At 58.0% G+C, this 8,869-nt stretch overlaps 2 protein-coding genes across 2 annotated transcripts; both read left to right on the forward strand.

Moving 5' to 3' along the window:
- The first annotated feature begins 26 nt into the window (after positions 1-26).
- ANAPC11 (anaphase promoting complex subunit 11) lies at positions 27-5,010 on the forward strand. The gene is made up of 3 exons (XM_059908062.1): positions 27-183; positions 675-795; positions 4,663-5,010. The coding sequence occupies exons 2-3, from the start codon at positions 687-689 to the stop codon at positions 4,806-4,808; spliced, it is 255 nt and encodes an 84-aa protein (XP_059764045.1). The 5' UTR covers positions 27-183; positions 675-686; the 3' UTR covers positions 4,809-5,010.
- Positions 5,011-7,399: 2,389 nt separating this feature from the next.
- On the forward strand, positions 7,400-8,164 carry NPB (neuropeptide B). The gene is made up of 2 exons (XM_059908060.1): positions 7,400-7,827; positions 7,908-8,164. Exons 1-2 carry the CDS (start codon positions 7,585-7,587, stop codon positions 8,034-8,036), a joined length of 372 nt encoding a protein of 123 aa, XP_059764043.1. The 5' UTR covers positions 7,400-7,584; the 3' UTR covers positions 8,037-8,164.
- Positions 8,165-8,869: the final 705 nt, after the last annotated feature.

Here is an 8,869-nt window from a genome sequence, read left to right on the forward strand (position 1 = left end):
GCGGCCGTGGATTGGCTGTGGGTCGGTGGCGTCGGCGAGGGGCGAGGAGGCGCGTGCGCGCTGGGCCAAGGGGCTCGGCGGGCGCCGCTGAGAATTGCCGAGCCGCGGCCGCAGTCGTTTACATACCTTCCCGCGCGGCGCCGGCGCTCACAACTGAAGGCGGGTGGGGCAGCGCGCGATTAGGTCGGTGGGGGTGAGGCCGTTGGGGCGGGGCCGGGCGTGCCGACCCTCCCTTGCTCCTCCCTTGCCCCTCCCCCACCGCACCCAGACCCCGCACCCCAGTTCCGCGGCGGGGAGGGGGTGCGGCTCGCGCGACCTGGCCCGGGGTTGTTCCGGCGTGACCTCGTGGGGAGCGGGCGTGGGTCTCCATCTCACCTCGTCGGTTGTGTCCCCTTCAGAAGTTGCTGCACGTTTTTGCAATTGTTAACGGAATTCGACGCGCCTTTCTCTGGACGCCCGCGCACAAGTGCGGTGTTGGCAGACGCCTTGAGCGTCCGGGTCTCCCGAGGACTCGGTCCCAGCCCCAGCCCCCTTGTAGACAGCTTGTGCTGCCCTTCGGCGGCGCCTCCTGCCTGCGCTGACCCTCTGGCTCGGGGCGGCACTCCTTCTTTGGCTCCCAAGTGCTGTAGCTCTGCAGACTCAACGGAGCCTGGTGGTCTCTCTCCTCCCCGCAGGCTCCCCGCGCCATGAAGGTGAAGATCAAGTGCTGGAACGGCGTGGCCACTTGGCTCTGGGTGGCCAACGACGAGAACTGCGGCATCTGCCGGATGGCCTTCAATGGCTGTTGCCCGGACTGTGAGTGACCCCTGCCCGCTCTCTCTCGAGCTTTGCTTACCCTCCGGCCTTGGCGTGTCCCCAGAAATACCTGCACAGCGTCCCTAGGGTTTGGTTTCCTTTCCCCAAGAAAAGTTAATAGAGAAAAGCTAGGCTATTTGGGCCCATATTTGTACAAAGACTCCGTCAAAAGTTTTGTAAGAAAAAGAGCACAGCTTCCTATCCTGATGAAAGTCGCTATGAGACACGTAGAACAAAAAGTTGTGTTAAAACCTTTTATTTGAAAATTCTCAAGCGAACAAAAAAACGTAATGTTATAAGGTCATCCCCCATCCAGCACATAGAACAATGGGTAACATGTGTCCGTATTTGTTTGTTTTTGCCCAGATGTTTTAAAGTTAATGGTAAATGTGCAGCCTCACCCCACTCACTTCAGCTGCGTCTCTAAATGTAGTGCTTTTACCCACCACTGTTGTCACATTAGATAACATGACGATAGTTCCTTACTGTTGCCCCTCATTCCTAGTCCTTGTCCAGATTTCTTTAGTTGTTTCCAAATGTCTTTTTATTATTGGGTGGTGTGAGCCAGGACCCAAGGTGTGATCACTTTGTCCCTTCGCTACTTAATCTAGAACAGTTCTGCTTCGAGTTCTCTTACCCTTTTTTAAAAAGACATCTAATTCTTTCAGAAAGTGTTGTCTTGCAGAATGCCTGCGCTCAGGTTTTATCAGATTTCTTCTTGGTGGTGTCTTTTGCATTGTTCCTTTGTCCCCACTGTGTTCTGTGAAGTGAAAGTGTTTGGTTATACATTTGGGTCAGAAGCAGATTTTTGCACCAGTGAATTTAGTTTTTGGTCAGACCCAAGTGAAAGGATCTAAGGCTTTGCCTAGGGGACAAGGGTGGTCCCAAGAGAGAAGTGGGACTTGGGGACTGCTGAGAAGTCAGTGACCAGGCCTGTCACTGTGGGGCTGTGAGCATTGGAATAATCATAGGTTTTTGCTTCTTACCATGAAATTGACATCATTGAATTTTAGTGCAAATATTATTTTATCTTTCATCTTTACATCTTTACATCTCCTGAGAGAAAATCTCATCACCCAGGGGCTAATCTTTCCTGATTTAATCAAACAGGTGGGATGTAATCTTAGGAAATCAGTGATTGGCTCTACTTGATGAGGTTTTACATAACAGGGAAGGAAAGTAGAAGCACAAGGTCTGGCTTGGTTTAATCCATTTAAAACCACCCTCCTAAGGGTACAACACAGGCTGTGGCTAGGTACTTGCAACTTTCTCAGCAGCAGATTGTGGCCTCTGAACAGAAAAGTCCTCGGGGGGCTTCCCTGGTGGCGCAGTGGTTGAGAATCTGCCTGCCAATGCAGGGGACACATGTTCGAGCCCTGGTCTGGGAAGATCCCACATGCCACGGAGCAACTAGGCCCGTGAGCCACAACTACTGAGCCTGCGCGTCTGGAGCCTGTGCTCCGCAACAAGAGAGGCCGCGACAGTGAGAGGCCCGCGCACCGCGATGAAGAGTGTCCCCCACTTGCCGCAACTAGAGAAAGCCCTCGCACAGAAACGAAGACCCAACACAGCCATAATTAAATAAATAAATAAAAAAATTAAAAAAAAAAAAAAGAAAAGTCCTCGGAAGCATTTATGTGGCCATGCCCCTGGCCTAATGCGGGCCAGTGAGCCTGTGTGTCAGAGATGGCACCGGGGGCCGCTTCCCAGTGTGCTGGCTGCTAGGAAGAGGGGGTTTAGAGTCTGAACTTTGGACCTGCTGGTTATGAGGTTAGAGTGGGCCAGTTGTAATGAGCAAGTGTTTGGCTAGCCCAGAACGCTTTCTATACAGATCAAGTGACGCTGGGTTTCTCTGCTGAAATGGAACTCCTATGGAGAATCCAGAGTGACTCAGGCTGTCTTAAATCTGCTCCTCGTCCCTGGGCTTTGGGAGTGAAAGTCTTGTTAAGAAGATTCCACCAGCACTGGCATGAGTCACCGTCGGCTTGCGCTTGTGCTGTCAGATGCCCCGGCGGGCTGCCCACAGGAGCCCTGCCTCAAACGGACAGGATGGCTGGGTACCCCCACCAATGGGCTGGCTGGCCCCTGCTCACCCTCTTCCAGACTCTGTAAGGACTCTAATGTTTTAGGGGTGATTCCAAGCATAGTTCTGCTGAGGTTGGAAAGACCCTGGGTGGGTGGGAACCAATATAAATCAGGTGTCACACACTGTGGGCTCCTGGCACAGAGTCCTACTCGCCCCACCCCCCTGGCCTGGGAAGCAGAGTGAGTTAGATCGTTTTGTATTTGCCAAGTAAATTATTTTCTGGTTGTTTTGTCATAAAAGTTTCAGAAAGGGTGTGGTGTTTCGTTATTGAAAGGATTTTTTTAAAAGATTGAGGAACACTGCCTCAAACAAAAGAGTAGAAAGATGGAAGTGCCCATCCCTTCTGACTCCATGGGGTGTAGGTACCACTGTGGGGCAGGGGCTGCTTGGGAATTGGGAAGGAGCTGCATGTTTTCAGCAGCCATTGAAGGATATTTAAGACCTGGCACCCATACCAGCCTCCTGGTCGGCCTGCTCCCTTCAGGCAGGGGCATCTGCCTTCGTGAGCCGTGTGGCCCTGGCCTCCTGTCTGTCAGGCGGGGTGACGGAGGCTGCGGGAGCACTGTGAGGTTGGACGAGAGCACAGGCCAGGTTCCCAGCTCCTTGTGCAGCTCGGAGCAGGTGCTACATGAGGTACTGAGAGCATTGTCATGTGGCTCAGCCATGGTGTTATCTCTTTAACGCATTGTACAGTCAACCCTCCCTGTGTTTGGTGTCAAGAGTGAGGACCAGGACCACAGGACTAGACCAGCCCTGTGGTCACAGGGGTTCAGACCTGCACTTAGGAACCACTTCGTGGACAAGATGTACCCTGTTCACCCTGGCTTGTCCGGCTGGTCCACTGTGTTTATGCACTAGTGACATCTGGATACAGCTTGTGCTTGATAGGTGTGAAGGGCCCCCAGGGCAATGATTTGGGGGAATGACACCCCTAAGAGAGGGTGGCGGAAGCAAGCTGCAGCTCCTCAATGCCCGTGGGGACCTGACTCGAGGCTGGGGGAGGTCATTGTGCTCTGCTGGCACCAGCTGCGTGATGGGGTTTTCTAGATTCTTGAAAATCAGAGAGAGGCTAGTTTCTCTTGATGACAGGCAGTGTAGCATGTCCTCTCTGTGCCAGGCCCTCTCCACGGAGGTAGCATTTCCAGGTGTGTGGGGTGGAGTGCCAGCAGCAGGTACCCTGGGCCTTGGAGGTAGGACCCTTTTAGGCTAGAAAAGGAAAGGAAATGGAAAGTAGTGCTGTGTCACTACCAGCTGCCAACAGCCTGGGCTATAAGCACCTCAGTGTCCCCAGCCCACTCCCTGGTACTGCACTGGGTCCCTGCCACCTAGGGAAGGAGCCGTCTAGGTCCCAAGGCCCCAGCCCACCTCACCTTGATCAAGAGGATTAGTTCACCGCTCAGAGGCGGGTCACCTCTGCGGGCTCCTTGACACACTGATGTAACTTTCTTGGCATCACAGGTGCCAGCTGATAGTGGCAGAGCTGTGGTGTGTCTGCAGATGGGCCCAGCCTCTGGGAGGCCAGCGGGCAGGGATGTGGGCCAGGCCAGAGCTCTTCCTGCCGCTGAGCTCCCTGAGCTGCTCCGCCTTGGGAGGGGAGAGTGGAAGCAGGAGCAGCCTGGGTGGGCTTTGCAGATGTTTACCTGGGGCAGCTGCATGGCAGAATCCGTGGTTTCACTCCTGAAACCTGTCCTCTCTGAGACACGAGGCCACCCTGGGTGCACATCCCCCACCTGGCTTGTCCCGAGCTCTGTGACTCACTGGTCCTCTCATCCCTCCCGCAGGCAAGGTGCCGGGTGACGACTGCCCGTTGGTGTGGGGCCAGTGCTCGCATTGCTTCCACATGCACTGCATCCTCAAGTGGCTCAACGCGCAGCAGGTGCAGCAGCACTGCCCCATGTGCCGCCAGGAGTGGAAGTTCAAGGAGTGAGGCTGCACTGCCCTACTCCCCCCTCGCCCTGAGACGGCCCCACCCCCACAGTGGCTCTGGGTGGCCATGGTCTCCAGTGGGACAGTCCCCTTTGGGCTGTGACAGGGTTGAAACGAGGACTGGAGCTGCGTTTGTTTTTTTCCATCACAACATTGACACTTTTATCCAATAAGTAAAACTCATTAAACCACCTGAGCCTCGCCGGAGGCCTCCCATTGCTTGTTTTCTTGGTGCTGAGGCTGCCTTGGTGTGCGCCGAAATGAAAACTCTCATGAATAAACATCTCGATGGGTTTCTGCGAGGCCCTGAGTCACATCCCCTGGAGGAGAAGGAGCTTGGGATCAACCGGAGGAGCCGGGGCGGGAGGGATGGGCTCAGGGGCTTGTAGAGCCTAGCCGTGTGGAGGCCTGGGGACCACTCTTCAGGCTGGTCGTTAGGACCCTGGCTGGACACAGCTGGTGGCCACTGCTTTGGTTCCTCCCGCCGGTGGGCCGTCCCTGAGCAGGTGCTGGTGGTGCTGAACCGGTTCTGCCAAGGCAGCTGTGATGGGTTGTCTTGATCCCTTTCTCCCCTGCTCCAACTGAAGGCCAGCTCCTTGTCAGGGCTGATGTCCTTGACATTAGGATGTGTGTCCGCAGGTGTCTGAGGGTCTCCCTTCCTAGGGAAGGACAGCCCTTGGGACATCTTTGAGCACTTCTGTTCCACCACAGCTCCCATGGGGTGGTGGCCCCTGGGGGGCAGCGGTCCCAGACCTAATGGTCTTGTGCAGCTTCTGGATGGAGACCGCTGCAGGCTGCATGTCTTAAGAGCACTGGCTCCTTCCAGTCTATTCTCGACCTCCCCCGTCGGGGCCGCTGTCCTGTAGCTGGTTGCTAAGCACGTTTATACTACTCTACCTGTCCCCAGTCCCCAGGCAAGAAGACTGGGCAGTGCATGGTCACCCATGTGGTACCACGCTTCCCATCTGAACATTGTGCCCAGAGGAGAGGAAGCCCTCACAGAACCTGGAGGTCATGTGCTCCTTGCCCCGAAGCCCAACTGCCAGGGCCCTTGTGCTGGTGTCTGTCCTGGGAAAGCACGTGGCCAGGATGTTTGGAAAGTGTGAGCAGGAGGACAGACAGCGGCTGAGCAAGCCTAATGGCTGACGTCACCTGCCATGTGCCCTCCATCTTGGACCCTTGGGCTCAGCCTCCTGGGTGCTCCTATTTAGCTGCCAGGTTCTAGGCAGCAACTCTACTCTAGGGGCCTGTCTACACTGTGTCTGGCTCCAGGGTCACCAAGGAGTTCACAGACCAGTAGGAAGACCAGCCCTCACTGGGAAGTGGGCTGTGGCAACTATAGAGGATCCCACTGGGGGGTCTGGCCTCCATCTGGCCTACCCCCAGTCTGCCTCCCCTCCCTGGAGTTCTTCCTTCCCTGAGGAATGCTCTCCTGTGACAGGAAGTACCCACATACCTGGGGTGCCAGACCCTGAGCCCAGCCTCCAGGCTTTTTTTTTTTTTTTTTTTTTTAATTTATTTATTTTTGGCTGTGTTGGGTCTTCATTTCTGTGCAAGGGCTTTCTCTAGTTGCGGTGAGTGGGGGCCACTCTTCATCGCGGTGCGCGGGCGTCTCACTGTCGTGGCCTCTCTTGTTGCGGAGCACAAGCTCCAGACGCGCAGGCTCAGTAGTTGTGGCTCACGGGCCCAGTTGCTCCGCGGCACGTGGGATCTTCCCAGACCAGGGCTCGAACCTGTGTCCCCTGCATTGGCAGGCAGATTCTCAACCACTGCGCCACCAGGGAAGCCCAGCCTCCAGGCTTTTAGCCTTCGTGCACTGGGACAGGTGCACTCACCCCAGAGGGGTCCACAGCTTGCCACAGGTCACATGGTCCTCTTGGCAGGCCACTGCCACTTCCCTGCCAGGTGGGCTCCTCTCCACTCTTTCCTGGGTTCCAGCCCAGTCCTCCCAGGGCCTGCTTGGTCCCCTTGAGCTGGACACACAACTGCCTGCCAGGCCCTGCACACACCCAGAGTCCAGCCATCTGCCCCCTCCCGGGAAGCTCAGGGGCCACACCAGGTCCTCTCAGGATCCCATAACCTCAGCTCTCTCTCCGTCATGGTGGCACAGGATCACAGCACCTGCCTTTGCAAATGCTCTCCCCTGGCTTCCCCTCCTCATCTCTCCTGTGTGCCATTCTGCCTGTCCTGCCACCAGCTCTGAGGACCAGACCAGTTGTTGAAACTGACTTCTGCCCCCAGGCCCTCCCAGACTTCCCTGCCTCCTCAAGAAGCGCTTGTCCTCTGGTCGGTTCCCCTTTAGGGTGGGAACTGCTCGTTTGTCCCCTGGGCACAGTGCAGTCAGTGGCTCTCTCTCCAGCCTCATGAGCGCTGGGGACCTCCGGGGGTGACTCGGGGCTGGGGCGCCATCGGACTAGTTGAGGGTTCAGTGCAGCACTGCTGTCCCTGCTGCCACTGAGGCCAGACCCAGGAGGGACCAAGGTTGGTGGGAGTGGCCTGGGGGCCGCCTCCCAGTAAGAGCAGGCAGGGTCAGAAACGGGGAGGTGGGCCGGGGTGGGGGAGAAGGGGGCGTCTCATCACCACCAAGCTCTCGACCATCTGTTCCTCCAGCGCGCCCCTGTGCCCAAGAGGCGCTGACCCCATGGGGCTTCTCCCTCTGGGATGGGGAGGCCCCTGCGTCCCAGCGTCCGCCCTCGCGCCTCGCCCCGCCCAGCCGCAGATATAAGGCGCCGGTGCTGCTGTTTCGCTCCCCGCCGCCCGCCGCCACCCGCGTCCCCATGGCCGGGCTCGCGATGCTGGTGGCTGCCGCCCTGGCGCTGTGCCTGCTGCTGGCGCCCCCCGGCCTCGCGTGGTACAAGCAGGCGGCGGGGCCGGGCTACTACTCCGTGGGCCGCGCCGCGGGGCTGTTGTCCGGCTTCCGCAGGTCGCCGTACGCGCGGCGCTCCGAGCCCCCCGTGGGCACGGGACCCCCGGGACGGGCCGGCGCCTTCCCGGAGCTGCGCCCCAGCCTGCGGAGCCTCGTGAGTACTGGGCGCTGGAGGGTGCGGGGCGCGGGGCGCTGGAGGGTGCGGGCGCCCCCTCATCCTCCCCCCGCCCCCAGGCCGTGTGCGTCGAGGACGTCACCCCGAACCTGCAGAGCTGCGAGCGGCTCCCCGACGGCCGCGCCATCTTCCAGTGCAAGGCCGACGTCTTCCTGTCACTCCGCGCCGCGGACTGTCGCAGCACGTGAACCCCAACCCTGGAACGTGGACCTGGCCTGGCTCCCGCGGGCACACCCTGGGGCCCGCCCTTGCCCTGGCCCCAGATGGCACCCAGTACCGCCCACCCATCCCCATAGTAAATGGCTTAATGAATAAATGAGACTCGCAGCCTCTGGGGTGGGGGGGTGGGCCCAGCAGACGGAGTGGGCAAGTACCTGTGAATCTCCAAACCCGGACTCTGGCCACCTAGGAGCACAGACAGCAACTAGGGCCCTCAGGCCAACAGGCTTCACCGAAACACCAACACAGGAGCTCCCAAACCCCACTGCTGGCAAAACGCTGCTGGGCCTCCAGCTGTATCAGCCCCAGACATCTTCTGGAGCCCCACATCTGGCTCTGCAAGGCTGCTCTCCATGTCCCCCACCTCCAGCCCCTGCCCGACATCTTCCTGCCTTTGTCCACGGAGCTCCTGGATCAGGGAGGTGGTGCCTGGGTCGCCCACTAGCCATCAAGTCTATTAGGCCAGCTCAAATGTCCTGCCTTATAAAAGCTTCCCCTGAACACTCCACACCGGAAGGCCCTCCTGCCTCAAATCCTAGGTTTCTTGAGACCAAAGATCTCCCTTACCAGAGGGGCAACTCTGGGGTCACTCTTCTTGGAGCCCCCCAAAATTCCTCAAAGTACACAGCACAGGACAATACTTGTGCCAAGTGAATTAATGAATAGGCTGGGCCCAGCAGGAGTGGGAAGGCAGCCAGATGTGCAGCTGCAGGACCAGGAGGGGCTGCACCAGGGGGTTGACAAAGCTGGGCGCCACCCCAGCCGAGTCCTGAATCTGACGTCAGGCAGCTGGCTCCTCCCA

The sequence above is a fragment of the Balaenoptera ricei genome, chromosome 20 (genome assembly GCF_028023285.1).
Source record: "Balaenoptera ricei isolate mBalRic1 chromosome 20, mBalRic1.hap2, whole genome shotgun sequence".
Taxonomy (NCBI): domain Eukaryota; kingdom Metazoa; phylum Chordata; class Mammalia; order Artiodactyla; family Balaenopteridae; genus Balaenoptera; species Balaenoptera ricei.